General features: G+C 37.1%; 1 protein-coding gene across 2 annotated transcripts in view; it reads right to left on the bottom strand.

The window, feature by feature from the left end:
• Positions 5,454–18,569, bottom strand: part of LOC109836853 (solanesyl-diphosphate synthase 1, mitochondrial-like) — a 34,030-nt gene continuing 20,914 nt past the window's right edge. For both annotated transcript variants that reach the window (XM_020404988.1, XM_020404920.1), the window contains one exon: positions 5,454–5,934. In XM_020404988.1, coding sequence (XP_020260577.1) covers positions 5,755–5,934 — 180 coding nt within the window. In that variant the 3' untranslated portion in view covers positions 5,454–5,754. The remainder of the gene's footprint in view (positions 5,935–18,569) is intronic.

Here is an 18,569-nt window from a genome sequence, read left to right as displayed (position 1 = left end):
TGATCTTAAAGGAAGGATATTGTGGTCCTCTCTTTTACTAACATCTCAATCTTTTTTTTTTTTAATCCTCATCAGATGGCTGTAGATGTTTGGAGATAAGATTATGACAAAAGGGGGATAAATAAATAGACAGGCCTTTTTCTAGTTGTTGGCTTGTTGAATGCAAATCATATTAGAGCTATCCTCATCAACTAGCAATTGTTTTGTGCCATAAACAGAATAGTTAAAAGATTCCCAAACTAGCCCTCTACCCACTCTTTCTCATATTAGACTGCACGCCACAAATCCTACGTGCCCTGTCTTGTCCACTGAAATTGGAACGGGAAGTCCGAGATGGAGGTAGCTGGACCCTCTCCAATTATCACCTAATAGGAGAGCATATGGATCCTGACGGAGACTGAGCATGACAACTGTTTCACAAACAAGTCGATTATGGTTCTTGTTTGGCAAGCGGTCGAAAGTCGCTTATAAGCCACTTTTTTGTGGCTTATAAGCCGCTTGGACATGTTTGGTGAATACCTCATTTGGACTTGTTTTTTGGTGGCTTATAAGTCATAAGGTTAGACTGAGCAAAAGACCAATATAATCATTACTATTTTGGAAAATTTCAAGTCTCGTTTGTCTCTTTCCGACCTTAAAAAAAACCTTTTGATCATTTTGACAATAACGATAACCAAGTAATTTATCATTGAAAACACATTGTAATCCTTTTCATAAAATAATGGAAATGGATTCCAAGACAAATAACCATTTCTAAAAAAATTTGTGGATCTCAAAGGAATCCATAACTTGTGTTTGGTGTGGAATGATGAAGTGCAGAATAGGAATGCATATCCAAAACTCATGTTTGTTTAATTGCCAAATAATTTAGGGAGTTGTGAGAGTAAATGATCAGTTGTTAATAAGTTGTCAGATTTCTAGCCCATTTCGGAGCTTAAAAAGAGGATTTAGGCTTTCCATAAAGTAGGCTGCCATGTCAGCTTTTACAAAAGGTATTCTTAAAAAAAAGTTGAACCAAATGACAGTTTTGAAATCCTATAACGTCAAAAAACCTATTTTTTGTTCCAAAACTACAGGATTCCTAAAAATTTAGCCGAACCAAACAACCCCTAAGTTTACCGAACATTTTGATTTATTATCCACTTAGCTTATAATCTGATTATAAATTATAAACCAAGTGAATTATAATCCAAAGTTGCCAAACATGCTCGACCTAGAATGTCCAGAAGCAGCAATTTGTGCCCTACTTTGAAAGTTAAACTGACCAAAAAAAGAAAGTTACTGACACAATTACCTAAGCGGATAGGCCCTCAAATGATAACTGTTCTCGTCAGCGTAAGGTTAAATCTCTGGATACAGGAGATCTCCAGTTGGATTTGGTGGCTGGTGGCGTCTGATGGTGGGTCCCATCAGGTCAGGGGACCACCACAGGAAAAGTACGCCCTGTAAATGCGCATGCATGCACAAGTCCTTTCACAAAATAACAACAAAAACCTGATACCTGTTCATTCCTGGAGTCAATGTTTCCATCTTTGTTAGGTTGATTCTGGTGGGGAGTTGAATATTTCTCCTGTTTACGGAGGAGGCATACATACATAGCAAAAGATCAATCATCACCATCAGCTCCAGCTACCTTCATTCATGTATTCATGTAACCGACAGGTTAGAATATAGATCACAACTCCTGTTACCTGTGAAGGCTCCATATGATTGTAACCTGCCAATTTGAACATTATGAAGCAATAGGGTATATGGAGGGGAAATGTCCAATATACCCCCGTGGGTATCCGATGGAGATCGCATACGTCGAGTACGCGGCGTTCCGGTGGATATGAGATATGGGAGGCGGATAACCCATTATATCAAAATAGGTGTGCGGCGTTCTTCCGAAAGCAACTGGAGTAAAAGAACAAAAATAAACAGCCAGAACCATAAAAATGTCTTTTTCGGTTTATGAAAACTAGCCGCTGCCCGGCATGGTGCAAGTTATCTTGAAGTTTGTCTACAAAAAAAAAACGACTTCTTCCGATGCTTCCAAATTAGCTAGGGATCCTGAATTGAATTTGGATCCTCTCAACTAAAAAAAAAAAAAAAAAAACGAAAACCACTACATTAATTATAGCCGTTGACTGACTTGTTTAGTATGTAGTTATGATTCATTTTAAATCAAACACTCGTCACACCTCATGAGTTACACTCAAAGACAAATCACCACCACCCATTAAAAAAATTAGAAATTAGTAATACAAAAGCGGTGAATCCTCTTTAATTACCGTTGTATGATCCAAAGCAAAAGGATAAGCTTGTTCAAAATAGGCAATGGAACTATTAGAAACATCTTTAAGTGCAGTAGAAAAGCAAGAGAAGCAACATACTCCCTGCACGAACCTCCTTAATCAGGTCACTATCATGCTTAAACAAAGAAGCCAAAGAGAAACCGCACTCTTTGTTAGGCTCAAACTACTCAACCCAAATCCATCAACATCTCACAATAGTTGAATAAATAAGTTTTCTGACCTATTGATTATGTTAAATTCACCTGCAGAAGCCAAGAAACAAGGCGGCTAGTGAGAAAAAAAATTAAGCAAAGAGATCAGCACACAAGGAGTTCAGTGTCGCCATCATTGTATTAATATCAACGACAAGATGAGGGCATTAAGTCTTGCTAATCCTAATCCAGTTAAAGAAGCATGATATGGACATAAAAGAAGCTGTCTTAGTCATAAGAGCTCACACTATTCAATTTTTATTGAGTCGGGAAATTTTTTTAAAAAAAAGGGAAAGCAAAATAGCTGGCAAGCATTAGAGCAGCGTGTTACTTAAAAGTAAGGATTAGTAAAAATGATTAGAAGTTGATGGACTTAGAGATATCATTTGTTTGCATGGGCAGAATTCAAGAATAATCAGCAAATGGAAGAAATTTGGAGATTTAATCAAATATGCAATGAGCTCGTTCAAAATTTGATGTTGTTCCTAATAAACAGCGACATTTAATGATAGTTAAAATTGGACGTAAAAATGTAACTTTTATTCGCTGCTGAGATAGTAATCCAAGGGGGGGAAATGACAAAAAAAAGAGGCTACTTTACAGTCACAAAAGATAGCAGATAGAAAATGAAGTTAGCTAAAGTACATCTATATTGAATGATAAAACAGATTTTTTTTTTAAGTCTTTTCATAGGGACCATATTAAAAATAGGATCATTTTATAGAAACCACCTTTTATTTTTAATTTATACGTAAATCACCATTAAAGTGATTTTTTGTTCCAATCAACCATCTTCCAGTCAAAATCTTCACTTAAAACACCAAAATACCCTTAAAACTCACTTCAAGACACACTCTATGGCAACATTTAGGTCTAGTTAGATACAAATCACATATCTTAAACGTGCACTTTTTAAGGTTATTTTTGGGTTTTTAGTGAAAATTTGATTGGGAGGTAGTCAGGTAGTTGATTGAAACAAAAACCCATTTTAATGGTGGTTTATGTATAAATTAAAATGAAAGGTGGTTTCCGTATAATGACCTATCTTTAAGGTGGTTTCCAGGAAAAAAAAAACCCTTTTTGTTAATAAGAGGTGCATATCTGTCAAAAGACCAAGGAACAATTTTTGAGCGAGATGATGTGTTTGCGGTTTAAAATATCGATTAATCGCTAGGATCGTTATAACTATCGGACAAAAGAAAATTTCAGCAAGGATTTCAATAATATAAGTTTCACAACAAGTAATGAACTGATTATTCAAAAATTGACGCTCCAAGGATGCAGAACAGAAATACTTTGAACTCATATTTATCACAAAGAGGGTATCAAGTAATGTGAACTTGGGTTCAAACAATATGGGAATAAATACATCTTTAACAGAAACAATCTAACACTGAGATCAAGATCGGAAACAGAAACCCTAATTGCCGGTCTAAGTTCCAACCCTTTCTAGTCAAGTGTTGGAAAGAGGTAACAGGTTCAACTCATGCAAGCAACCTATTAACAGGAAATTATATTCATTCCCATAAGTTGAAGAGAAAGAGAATGAAAAAAATATTGCTAAAACTCATAAGTAGAATACTAGGTTGAATTTGAAAAGAGACATAATTAAGCACAAAAAAGAGCATACATTGCTTTAAAAGCAGTAAGGATCATCATGGGTGGCATGAGATACCCAGGGCACACCACCTAAATATTTGTGGTGGAAAGGCATCGCAGCACTTATTGATCAAATCCAGGAAAGGTGTCATAGTGATGATAGAAAAGAAACCAAACATGTAATAAATAGAAAAAGCATTACACTGCCTATCTATACGAGACCTGGAGTGAACAGAAGAATCAGTGAGAAACGACTTGTTACCAGCTCGAGCAGTCGTGGCATCCACTAAACCATAAAGTTCTGACCTCATAAGCAAACAAGAGGAGGACCACTCCTTACTGAAATTACCTGCATCAAGAGATCATATAAATCTGAAATTTTCATGGTTTAAAAAGGTTAAAACCCCTTTGAAGTTTTTAGAATAGATGAGAAATAGTAATGAGAAGCAGGAAGATATTTCTACAAGCAAACCAAGTTGACAGTATTAGGCATCTTGTACAATTATCCTCAAGATGGAAGTACATGATAGTAGTATTTCTACTTGTATGAATGTGTACGGTTTTACTGTTAGTATAAGCAAGGAGCTATCTTGGTCACAGGATGTAAAAAGGGCCACTTTCATTTCTCATGACTAGCTGGTGAGCTGGTTATTTAAGGTAACCCAACATAATTCCTTCAGATTATGACTGAGTTCATACCGAAAAAACCACTGAAGAAAAGATGTTCTGAATCACTCATGTTACCTATCTTTTTTTTCTCCTTTTCCTACTGAACACCAATGTAAGAAATAATTACACTAAAATATGTGTTAAGTGATAGAACTTGTATAGGAAACGAAACAATGCAGAAATTATTCAAGATTCTGCATTGCAAACTAATTCAAAAATAATAATAATAATAGTAATAAATAAATAAATAAAATCCAAATCACAATACAAAAAGGAAACATACCGATTCAAAGATAGATCACCATCTGAGCGTTCTTCTCCATGAGCCCTAACTTCTCATAGAACCCCTCATGTCCAACGAGCAATCAAGAATCACCTTATAGCACCCTACCCTCCTTAGCATGCTCCGCAGGGTATTCAACCTCCTTCAGCCCTCATTGCTGTCCGCTGACTTCATTATCAAACAACATCTTCATGTGGCTGATCTTGGCACATTCTCATAAAAACATTTCCTCATCGCCAAGGGTGGCGAGCTAATTGAGTTAGAGGTCTAATTAGGAGTTAGAGAAGGGAAGGGGCATGGATTAGGATGGGAAAAAATATAATCAAACTAAAAGAAAATCATTTAGTTTTTTTAATGTTACTTTCCGCCAAAAAAGAACGAACGAAAAATAAAATCTTTGTATACACCAAGAAGTAGTTATTACAACAATTACTTAAGTCCTTGGTTTCAAGAACAATATCTTGCTACATTAATGGATTTAAAAGAAATAAAGAACATGTACATTTATTATAGCCTGGAATGCACAATATTTAAGTTTACAGCATGAGGATCAAAAATGGATCCTAAATGCAAAAATTTATACGTTGAGTGTCCTTTTTCATCGTATAAACTACTTTTGCAGCTTAAATGTATAAAACAAAAACAAATCTTATGAATCGAAATTTCAAAGTATGAAAGACATCTTTAATAGCATCAGCAACATATTTTTTTTTTTTCACTGTGTTCTTGTGACAACCCTCTGTGTAAGATCTATAAGAGCACGTCTTGAGATCAAAACCTCATCTGTGTCAGTTTTAGGAAGAGAATTGATGGCTTCAATTGCTCGGTTGGCATGTTCAGCTGCTAGCTCCTTTGCCCTCTCAATTCCTCTACTCTTCCCAAGATAGTCAAGTGCCTATTATTTACATGAAGAAGCATAATCATTAAGAGAAACATACATTTTTCAAAGAGTGAATTGCATTTACCCCTTCCAAAGTTTCTTATACTTGCACTTAATCCCTCTAAACTTTATTTTCCGTTGCTTTTCCCTCCCAAAGTCTGTTTTCTTAGCATATTTCCCTCCTATCATTTAAAACTGACAACATGATTATTTTTAGAGCAAAAAATACCCGTGACCTTACAATTATTTTGTAGTTTTCAAAGAAGATATAAATCAATAAAAGTTCAAAAAATAATTTAAAATTACGGTCTTTCACTCTTGTTACAAATCGAAATTCAATGTTATTTCTATATCTTTATATCCATTCTAAATTTAAATATAGTTCTAATTATAGTATATATATGCATGTATTATATATACCTAATCTAGATTTATTTCTAAACTCTAATATTAGTATTTTTAGTAAACAGGAAGCATGATTTTTCACTAATTAGTATTGTTTATTTTAATTAATTGGTTACAACTTAAATATTTTACTTTGAATAATATTTAATTCTGACTTAAAAATTTAAATTTAGAATAAAAAAATTAAGAATTGATCTTTAAAATCAGATTTGATTTAGAATTAGGAGAATGGATGAAAAACATTTTGTTATGATAGACACTTTAATATTGTATCTTAAAAATAGCAACTAATAATTAATGGTTTGTTGTATTATAGTAATTTATGAATATCATTTTTATTATTCTTTAAACTATGATATGTATGGGTAGAAGAGTCTTTTCATCTCTATTATTAACACTATTAATAGTAAATTAGTAATCAAATGTTTTTCCTTTTTTTTTTTTGGGGGGGGGGGGAGGGAGGGGGCAGGGCGGTGAGGGGGTTGGGAGGGGGGCCGGCAAGGGGGGGGGGGGGGGGAGCGAGACACCGGGGAGCTCGGGAGCGGGGGGGCAAAAGCAATGAAGAAAAAACCTTGAGGCAATTGCAAGTATGTGAAACTTTGGAAGGGATAAATGTGATTTACCCTATTTCGAAAGCATTGAGTAAATTCTGTATTATTGCAAACAAATAAGGGGTTGTTTGGATGTAATGGCAAGCTTTTAGTTTTCTGACAAAATCAGAGTTCTTTAAAGCATTAGCATGGACCCAAATTTTTCATGGAATCCTAAGTATTCATTCCATGGAAACAAACAGCCCTAAATGAAGGTTGATGCATAGGCATGCTCTGTACTTCATTAAGACAAAATATCAGAACTTTTTAAGGCTAGTGTATATTATTTATATGTAGCGTTAGGAATATTGACATGATTGAGATAAGAGATATCCTACCGAGGGGTGCAATTAGAAATTTGTAGGGCCAAGGATTTCTCTCATTGAATTGGTGCAAAAAGAACTAGCAGTTAGGAGATGGGAGACAATTCGAAAACGAAAGGGAAAATTGTGAAGCTTACGAAGGAGATCTGCACGGTCTTATTCAACCAATTGGCAACAAGTAATAGGAGGAGATGAACAATGAGTTACAGCATATATGAACAAATCACTAATAAACAATGAAATCGAAACAAGCAACATATTGAACAACCTATAGGAAGGAAGGTTTTACCAAACTCTGTTAGAATTCGCCTAGTGACTTCCTGGAAAGATAAAGGAAGAAGCGTGAAAAAAGGATGTAATCCTTGTTGAAGACAATAAGCTAAATAATGACAATGTGCCTTCTGTTTATAAGTTTTCAGGTATTTTCCAAATGTTGATTTTACAGTAGTATAGATAATAGATATATTTTGTTACTGTTGGATGTATTGTTTATGAAAAGACAATTTTGCCTTTGTGAATAGGCCCACATTGAAAATTGAATTGGATTGTAAGTGATTTATAATGGAACACCTCTTATTGGGCTTTGAATAGTGTTTTGGGTTTTGTGGGCTTTGCATAACACATGCGCGCGCGGGAGCGCGCCACGCCGCACCGCACACGCACACATTTTTTGATCAAAAATCTTTAATTTTACCGTTTGGTAATTCCTTTTGACTCGTTCGTACATATGCGGAGATGACGCGGGGAGTTACGCGGATCCTGTGTAACGTGTACGGATTTGGAGCAACGGCTCTTTGGTCTCCAGCTCCTATATATACAGGGGTTCTCCTCCTCGGAAGATATACAAGTCTTTCTCTCTTCACCTCCATTTCTCTCTTTAAAATTTCGGCTACTATTATTTTTTTCGGGCAACCATCTTCGTCTCAACAGAAGCTCTGCTACTCTCGTCCGAGTACGAAGGCCGGCCGAATCGGAGGATTTTACCGCTAAGGGAGAGAGGATCGACTGCGTCAGGGCGATAGGCGGGTCCTCAATCTTTTAGGGCAGTGAAATCACGATTGCTTCCGATAAGACCTGAATTTCTAACTTTTTATTTCGGATTTTATACTAATATTCTCTTTTTGACAGCAATCTAGAAGATTGACAATTATTATTGCTATTAATTTAAATCTGAAATAACTTGATCTAAAATTAAGAACTTTTATTTGTTGCCTAATTTTGTTAATCGAAGAGGGGGAGAAAATATCACTGTTCATCAGATTCTTTACCGTACATCCGGGAAAAAAAATCCTCTGTATCTATTCATTTAAAAAAAAAATTACTGCAAATTGCTTTACTTTCTTGTTGTTTATTTGTTAACTAATAATTTAATTTAGTTGCTATTAAAAAAAACTGTTTACTGTTCACCAAGGGTTACTCGGGGAAAATTTACTGTGTTAAAACATTTTATTACTGTTTACCTAATCTAATTGCTTTCTTTATTTATTGGTTTATCTAGTAATTAATAGTAGTATTAATTAGCTGTTGTTTTATAAAATAAGGTTACTATTCAGGGGGGGAATTATTTTACTGTTCACAGGAAAAGAAATATATAATATTGTTCTAATTATCTAGTAAATTACTATTGTTTGTTTGTTGCCTTTTAACTAGAAATTAATTAAAAATCATTTACTGTCTAATTTGTTTACTGCATTAGAATTTTAATATTCTTTTCAATTATTAATTAAAGTCATACTCTTTAGTATCTAGTAGTATTGACAAAACCATTATTTCTATCAGATTCTAAATATCTAGACTAGTAAACTCAACTTGGACTTATGACTAAGTCTGATCATTCCAAGAGTGTCAAACTTGAGAAGTTCATCGGTGTTAACTATAAACGGTGGACTAATCAGATGAGATACTGGCTCACCACCTTAAGTCTTCTATCTGCCATAAAAACTCCGGAGTCTTCATCCAGTGGATCTCAACCCTCCAACTCTTCTGTTTATGGTCCTCAACCTAAACCCTCTCCTTCCACTTCAGGCTCTAGTGCTAGCTCCTTTTCTAGCTCTATGAAACCAGAAGAAATCAACTACCATTGTTGTCATACGATTCTTAGTGCACTTGCAGAGAACCTCTATGACATATATTATGAGTTCAAAAGTACTAAAGAGTTATGAAATGCTCTTGAAGCAGAATATGACTATGATGATGCTTGAATTCTGCGTTTCACTTCCTCCTCCTTTAATAAGTTCATGATGGTTGATAACAAACCCATTAATAAAAAAATTCATGAATTCTAAGATTCTCTGTCACCTCCAATCAAAAGGAAACACTTTTACTGATAGTTACAAAGTTTATTGTTTGATTGATAAACTCCCTCCCTCCTGGTCTAGATTTGTTGAAGATCTCCGATACAAGCAAGGAAATTTAACCTTAACTAAATCCCTCAAGGCTATTCGTATTGAAGACCAGCATAGGCAAAATTCTAAAACCAAGACCGAATCAAAAGCTAAAGTGAACTTGGTAGAGGATAAGCCTAAATCTAGGAATTTCAAACCCAAAGGGAAGAAATTCAAAAAAATCAGCAATCTTTCAACAAATCTTCTTCCAAATCCAATCCCAACTCTTCCAGCCATAAGTCTAATGAAAAGTTCTGCTATGTTTATGGTAGAACCAACCACCTGGCTCCCAACTGTTTCTTTCGGAAGAAGGAACCGGCCAAACATGTTCCTAAAGGAAATGGATCCAACAAAGTTAATATGATTGAAGAGAATCCAACTTCCTTCAGATTAGCCTTTTCATCTTATCTTATTAATTCTCTTACTTCTTCCACTGACTGGTACTTGGATTCCGGAGCTAATATTCATGTTTGTAATGATCGCTCTTAGTTTTTAACTTATCAGGAATCATGTAGAGGAAGCATAAGCTTAGTAGATGACTCCACCAAATAAATAATGAGAAGTGGATGTATAGAGCTCACCATGACCTATGGGAAAGCTCTGAATTTGCAAGGCGTTCATCATGTTCCTTCTCTCCGTCACAACTTGATCAGTGAATCTCTTCTTCTTAGAGGTGGCTTTGGGATTGCAAAGGGATCAAATAAATTTGTGAGTACCAAGAATAATGTATTCATTGGAAAATATTTTATCTGTAATGGTCTTTTCAAACTCAATGTAATCAATTTCAATTCTAATAAAATTTCTGAGTCTTCTGTTGCACAAATTGTTGAGTCTTGTGATGTTTGGCATGGACGACTTGGACATGTCAATTTCCAAACCTTGCAAAGAATGATTAAATTGAACCTTATTCCCAAATTTTCTCATGATCCGTCATCTAAATGTGAGATTTGTGTTCAAGGGAAACACACTAAAAAAACCTTCAAGTCTATAACTAGAAACTCCGAACCTCTCGAATTAATTCATAGTGATGTGTGTGACTCGAACCGAGTCCTCACCTGAGGGAGTAGGAGATATTTTGTGACATTTATAAACGATCACTCAAGATATTGTTACACCTATCTTCTCAGAACTAAAGATGAAGTCTTAGATAGATTTAAGGTGTACAAAGCTGAATTTGAGAATCAACTTGACAGAAAGATCAAGATTCTAAGATCTGATCGTGGAGGGGGAGTATACCTCAAATGATATAATTGAATATTACCAAGAACACGGTATTATTCATGAGGTTACTGTTCCCTATACACCACAGTCTAACGGGGTAGCTGAACGAAAGAACAGAACCCTAATGGACATAGTAAACTGTATGTTACTCAGTTTAGGAACACCTGAAAATCTCTGGGGTGAAGCTCTTCTTTCTGCGTACTTCATTCTCAATATGATTCCCTACAAAACTTCTGATATAACTCCTTATGAATATTGGAAGGGGAGATCTCCAAGGTTAAATTTCTTCCGGGTTTGGGGTTATTTGGCTAAGGTAGTTATTCTCGAACCTAAAAAGAGAAAAATTGGTTCCAAGATTATTGATGTTGTTTTTATTGGATATGCACTAATAGCAATATTAACAGATTTCTAGTCATTAACTCTGAAATCAGTGACATATCTAACAATACAATCATTGAAGTAAGAGATGCAGTCTACTTTGAAAATATATTTCCTTTCAAATCCAAAATCTCAGAAAATCCTAGATCATCTCTTCCTTCTGATCTACCATCTTTCAGTTCTTCTCAACCTTTTGATATTGAGTCTCGAAGAAGTAAAAGAGGTAGAATTCAAAAGGATTTTGGAGAAGACTTCTTTACATTTCTTGTTGAAGGTGATCCAAACTTATTCCAAGAAGCAACAGATTCACCTGAATTTCTTTTCTGAAAAAAAGCCATTGATAATAAGATTAAATCTATCATGAAAAATCATACTTGGATACTCACCGACTTACCTCCAGGTTGTAAACATGTTGGTTGTAAGTGGATATTCAAGAAGAAACTTAGAGCTGATGGTTCTATAGATAAATTTAAAGCTAGATTAGTATCTAAAGGCTATACTCAGCAAAAAGGCATTGATTACTTTTATACCTATTCTCTTGTAGCCCGAATCTCAACCATCCGAGTATTATTAGTCTTTGCTGTTATTCATAAGCTGATCATACATCAGATGGATGTCAAGACTGTCTTCCTGAATGATGATTTAGATAAAGAAATCTATATGCACCAACCTGAAGGTTTCATTACCAAGGGTCAGGAAAACAAAGTCTATAAACTTGTTAAATCTTTGTATGGTCTAAAATAAGCTCCTAAATAATGACACCCGAAATTTAACAGAGTCATTACATAATATGGTTTCACTATGAATGAACACGACAAGTGTGTGTTTTCGTCGAAAGTTGGTTTCATTATGGAATCCATTAAAACTTCAATCGCTTACAACGAATAACAATGAAAAAAATGAGAAAATTACAATTTTTTAGAAAATAACACAAAAATCATTTATCGATTTCTGCTTTTGTGGGAACTTTACCTGTACCGGGGGTGCGTTAGCTCGTGGATCACCGATTCACAAGATTCTGATTGAACCGTGAAGACTTTGGGGATTCTTTCTTCGTTTATCGAAGTTAGAATTTAAAATGAATATCTTATCGGTGTAAGATGTCCACTCTTTCAAAGATTAAGTCAAGGCTTAAATCTTTAGGAATCAACGAAAATTCTTAAAAGTGTTTTTGAGGAATCAAGACTCTCTCTCTTACTCAAAATTCGCCAAATGCCCAAGCTTATCTGCTCTAATCTGCTCTCTGTCCTTGATTTCGTGTGTAAGAAGGTATTTATAGGGATAAGGGCCCATAACTGTTGAAACGGGAGCAAAATAACCAACCCATCGTATTTTCTTTGGGCGCGTCAGTCTTCACTGCTGCGGCTATTAGCGTGTCAGTGTAGGCTGGCGCGGCTAAAGAGGCGGTTTTTGCCACGTTCAGTCATGTTTATAACCGTTCTCCCACGACTTTTTGCCCACGAAATGCCACTTTTCTCGGCCTGTAACTACCCCTCCACATTAACACACGTTCTTCTTCTGGTATGCCGTCACGTGGACTCTCAAAAGATGTTAAAAAAAACTGTCAGCAAATTACATAGGAGATTACCCTGCTATTTGCGCGTCACCATACCCTACCGCGCATACGCGCGTCACGACACGCTGCCGCGCTTTAGCGCGTCACCATACTTTGCCGCGCCAATGCGCGTCAGTCGTTGGCTGTTGTGTTAACGCGCGTTAGTTCATGTTATTTCATCTGTTCTTTTGCTTCTTTTGACCTTGGATAATCCCCTCTGACTTAGAAAATGATACGCATCATCCTCCATTTGAGCAGTATTTGGATATCTATAAGTATTTTTTTGACGCCTACAGATACCCCCTCCAAAGTATCTCAGACTCATTCTTTTATAGGAGAGTCTGAGACACTTTGGATAAGATATGTTTTATTTGTAATCCCTTCAGTACTTAGTTAAGAAGATCGTGTAAAAGAACCTGTAGACAGCTTCAAATCTTGATTTCTTTATCTTTTAGTCTACTCAGTGCTTTGTAGAATAGCTAAAATCATTCCGGTACTGTGTTTATCGCTTGACCGTTGTCAAACTCTTGAACTAAAGCTGATGTTTTGATTTGTGAATTAGCTATTGTCGTTGAACTGATGTTGAACTGATTGTCTTCATTGGGAATTCATATCTGAATCGCAATTGAATCCTCTGGAATCATCCATTAACTTGGAATTTTTTCTTAGCCTTATTTTGGCGAAAATCATTGACGCGTTGACCGACGTTAACACAGTTTATCCTCGCGTATTTACTGGAGTTTATACAGTTTAAGTTCTTAAGGCGTTGGAACATGACGGTCCTGAGTGTCGAGGTTGCAGGACCAATTGTTCAGGTCGGTTCATATGCAGGTACGGATTTTATCCCGAGTTTTTCGGATACTCAAGTCACGAGGCTAACTAATGAAGCTGGTGCGCGTCAGTAACTATCGCATTTATAGGATTTTTGGCAAACCCTCAGCCATCAACGGATTTTATAAACCTTTACCGACTACCGTTTGCATCGGGCTAGCATGCAGATTGTTTAAATCCGTTTTGCATGTAACGTTGTGCTAAGAGAATAAACTCTCTTAGACTTGGTGCTATGATGTTGAATACATAGGCTTTGTCGTTTATACGGGAACATACCACCCGACGACGTGTGTTAGATGTAGACTTATCTCTAATAAGGGATTGAGATAATATCCCTCACGTATAAAACATGGATTTAAAAATGTTGATGGGTTACGTCTTTTTGATGAAAATATGAACACGACACTGGAGAGGAAGAATTTTATATTCTATCTTATTGTCTCTTTTTTGTTGGTAGAGATGAACCCGAAGATGAAGAGAAATAATTTTATATTCTATCTCCTAGTGCAAAAGAAACTTAAAGTGGGATCTCCACTTCAAGAATCTGAAGGGTGAAACTAAGAGTGAGATCTCCACTCCGAGAATCGAGAAGATTTAGATAACCCTAACTGTTAAAAGGTTTGATTATCCAATCTAAAAGTGGATTTCTCATTTATTGAGATGGAATTCCAACTTTCGTCCTAACTGTTTAAAGATTTAACTGAATGGGGAATGTGTAGACCTCTCGTTCATGGAAGGAATCGAGAGGGGATTTTGGCTTTAGACCTAACTGTTTAAATGTTTGACCAAATGGGAATTTGAGACGATCCTAACTGTTTAACTGTTTGATCGTTCAATTTGTGGACCTCTCGTTCACGGAAGGAATCGAGAGGGGATTTTAGCTTTGGACCTAACTGTTTAAAGGTTTGACCAAATGGAAATTTGAGACGATCCTAACTGTTTAAAGGTTTGATCGTTCAGTTTGTGGACCTCTCGTTCATGGAAGGAATCGAGAGGGGATTTTAGCTTTGGTCCTAACTATTTAAAGGTTTGACCAAATGGGAGTTTAAGACGATCCTAACTGTTAAAATGTTTGATCGTTCAATTTGTGGACCTCTTGTTCATGGAAGGAATCGAGAGGGGATTTTGGCTTTGGTCCTAACTGTTTAAAGGTTTGACCAAATGGGAAATTGAGACGATCCTAACTGTTTAAAGGTTTGATTGTTCAATTTGTGAACCTCTCGTTCATGGAAGAAATCAAGAGGGGATTTTGGCTTTGATCCTAACCGTTTAAATGTTTGACCAAACAAACGGAGAGAGTGAAGGTACAAATAACAGTAGGAATGTAGATTTGCACAAATCACTCAGAAGAGGTTTTTGGTAACCAGTGACAAGACTTTAACAAGAAAAGGGGTTTGCCAATTGTCACGGATTAAAATTTTGGGTGTTGTGTCAGAGCTCAACAGTGGGAGTGTTGAAGGCTCGGACACAACGAGAGTTTGGGTGGATTTAACCACGAAGCATTTTGGTGGACCCACTATCAGTTAATTTGATCGGTGAGGGATTTTATAGTGAAGGACTGTGAATCATCAAACACTCCACAATTAGACCGTAGGAGTTTCGTGAGGAAAGACTGACCCGATGAGGTCATTGAATCTCATCTCAACGAAAGAGTGCTTGGAAAGTCACAGTGGGAGTTGGCGAATTGATCCCGACTATTGAAACCAACCAAGAATCAGATGAAGGAAAAGCAAATGGGACATGCTTCATCCTTGAAGGATTTCAGAGTTTCGTGAAGGAAGATTGACTTCATGAAGTTATTGAATCTCATATCAATGAAAGATTATTCTGAAAATTATAGTGAGAGGGTTTTAATCATTTTGGACACGATTGAATAGCCACAACGGGAGGTTCTTAATTATTTTTATCATGATTAAGAGTGGATTATTCAGATGATTGATTTTCGCATTGAATAATCAATTAGTTTCGGATTATCCTTAAGAATACCATATATAGCATTCTCCAGGAACTTCCCGTTAAATAGGTTACCCTGAATGTACTAGGGATAGTACTTTTTCAGGAACTTCTCGTTTGTGAGCAATGTTGCTGTTCTTGATACAGAATTACTTTTTCAGGAACTTCTCGTTTGTGAGCAATGTTGCTGTTCTTGATACAGAATCAGGTCTTGGTTCCTACATTCGTATTCAGCCATGATAACCTCATATCCACCCCCAGCTTTTAGGTGAACCTGAGTCTAATCATATTTGGTTATATTATTGGAGCGCGCAATTTAAGAGAGCAGTTTTTAACCTCTTATATCAGTCGGAGGTTTGGGAAATAGTTTACTCTCGTATACCCTTTGGAGTGCATGGAGAAGCAGTTTATACTTGTATACTCTTAGGAGTTATATGTCATCTTTATTTGGCTTGTTTGCCGTTATGACACCGGAGTCAACTAAGGTTTGGATTTTGTTTTTGAGGTCAAAGCAAACCTTGGTGGGATGAAGAATCCTTCTGTGGTACGCACAGTAGTTTGGATCTGTAATCCTCTTAGCTCCCTCCTGATCTTTAATAGGTGGTAGCTCGATTTTATTATTAGCGAGGAAGTATTTCAAGATGGCTGGATCTTCATCATCTTCGAAAGAATACTCCTTCTGGAATTTCGGATCGGGAGTCTTCAGTTGCTTCCGGGGTTGCGGTTGTGACGTTTGATTAGCATTCACAGCGGTTGCAGATACCGTCGGTTGATTTCTCTCAGCTTTTTTTCTTTTAAAAAAACGTTCGGCATGTTCACCGCGTAGTTTTAACTCTTTTTAGGTTTTGGATGGTACAACCCCCAGAACTTCCAGGACATTAATAGAAAGATTATTGTAGCATGTCTGCAAAATGAATTCCTCTGTGACAGGATCCCTATCATTTATTACCTTGTTACGGAAGCGCTTAACAAAATTATCAACTAACTCTCCGTCTTTTTGTTTCTCATCCAGAAGGATTCTGATTGACACTTCGGTGTCATCATCGAAGAAATTGCTGAGGAACAAACTTTTCATGTCATCCCAGTAGTTAATGCTCCCAGGCTTGAGATGTCGGTACCAATCGAAGGCGGGTCCACGAAAGGTGCCAACGAATGATCGGACCATCAAAGCCTCGTTTCCAGAGATCATATCCAAATGAGACTTAAAATAAATCAAGTGCTGAATAGACGAGCTCTTCCCGTCAAACGGTGTGAAGTTAATCAGATTGAATTTTGTCGGGTACGTGATTGAATCCCATTCTCTTGGATAGGGACACGGTGCCCGCCTTTTTTACTTCCTGAGCGGACATTAAAGCATTGACTTTGTTTTTAAGGTCTTATATTTTCTTGTCCTCATCTTCATCTCTCTTTGAGTGATGTTGAGGAGAAATAATTGGGTCACCCCCAGTGTTATTAAGAGGTGTAATTGAACTACCCCCAATATTATTATTGGGAGGATCCGTTGAACTATCCCCAACGTTATTGTTATTGGGAGGTGCATCAGCAAAAATGACTTCATCAACTTCTGGATCACTGTCATCTGCAACATTTTGAGTGTGGTGGCTGGATTCAACTTACTGACTGAACTCAGAAGGTTAAAGCCGTTGAGCTTGTAATTCTCTCATTTGTTGAATAGCCAACTCCATTTACGTCTTCATCTCAGCTCTAATTTCTTCACGTTGTTTAGTTAGAGCTTCTTGAAGCATTTGAGCAAACTGATCAGTAGTGATTGTGAACACTTCTCTGGCTTGCCCCGTGCTAAATATTGTATCATCCGAAACTATCGCAGAACAAGTGTCCGAGAGTTTCATCCACCGAGGACATTCCTTCATGCATTCTCTTGTAGTCCATACGTCTGATGGCTCTTAACTGGAGTCGAGACATCCGTTGAGCAATTCTTGAATTGACTTTTTCTCCCGGAAAAAAGTCGGGATTTGATTCACTTGAATGCCATTTAGATTTTCCTTTATCAGTCATGTTGATGGTGACTTCAGGGAATTCATCCTCTTTGACGACTGATCTTCTCTTGCGAAAATGTCTCGGCTTAGGCTTTGACATTTTGGTGAAAAGCCTCTGAAACACTGAGACTCTTTGCGGCATGGCTTCTCGTTTGGAGTAGTCACATTCCGACAGTACTGCTCTAATGAATCTTGTACAGGAACAATGAGAGCTCATTTCTCAGACAATCCTCTTTCGAGTTTTGTTCACACCCCCAGCTTGATAGTATAACTCATCGCTATGATTACCGAAGAATCCTATCGTTTGTTAGTATGACCCTCCAAGTATAACGATGTCTTTTGACGAACACGTCTTCTTCTGGGGATGTAAAGTCTTGTTGGCATTCTCAGGACAACTTATTATTACCTTTGAACGATCCAATGTTATGTCAGGAGTTGCAAATTTAGAACCACCCTCTTGCGGGTGCGAGTCTTAACGGGCTCCTGAGTTTCATTACGAACCGCCAAGCGGGTGGAAATCAAAATTTTCCCAACTTAAAATTGCTTTGGGTTGGTGGGAGGATGCGTACGACCCCCAGCCTGAAAAGTCACTTGGAATTTATTCACCGAACCGAAGCGTTCTTTGACCGGAGCTTTGCCTCGATCTTCAAGTAAAGGACCGAGGCCATCTGCCATTGTAATTTTGGATTTTGACAAGTCAGGATTGACCCCTGGTTTCTCCGGTGAAATAGCAGATGTGGTTGCAGTAGACGGTACAGGAACAGACGTCGATGGAGCCAAAGGGAAGGCTTTGGAAGCTTCTCTTTGGGCGCGACAGGGGTGATTGCCGCGGTTGAAAGGTGTGCCGCGACAATGGACACTGTCGCGGTTAAAGGTTGTGCCGCGGGAACAGACGTCGATGGAGCCAAAGGGAAGGCTTTGGAAGCTTCTCTTTGGGCGCGACAGGGGTGATTGCCGCGGTTGAAAGGTGTGCCGCGACAATGGACACTGTCGCGGTTAAAGGTTGTGCCGCG

The sequence above is a fragment of the Asparagus officinalis genome, chromosome 1 (assembly GCF_001876935.1).
Source record: "Asparagus officinalis chromosome 1, Aspof.V1, whole genome shotgun sequence".
Classification (NCBI taxonomy): Eukaryota; Viridiplantae; Streptophyta; class Magnoliopsida; order Asparagales; family Asparagaceae; genus Asparagus; species Asparagus officinalis.
Note: the sequence above shows the minus strand (reverse complement) of the source record. Positions and strands in the feature narration are given on the sequence as shown.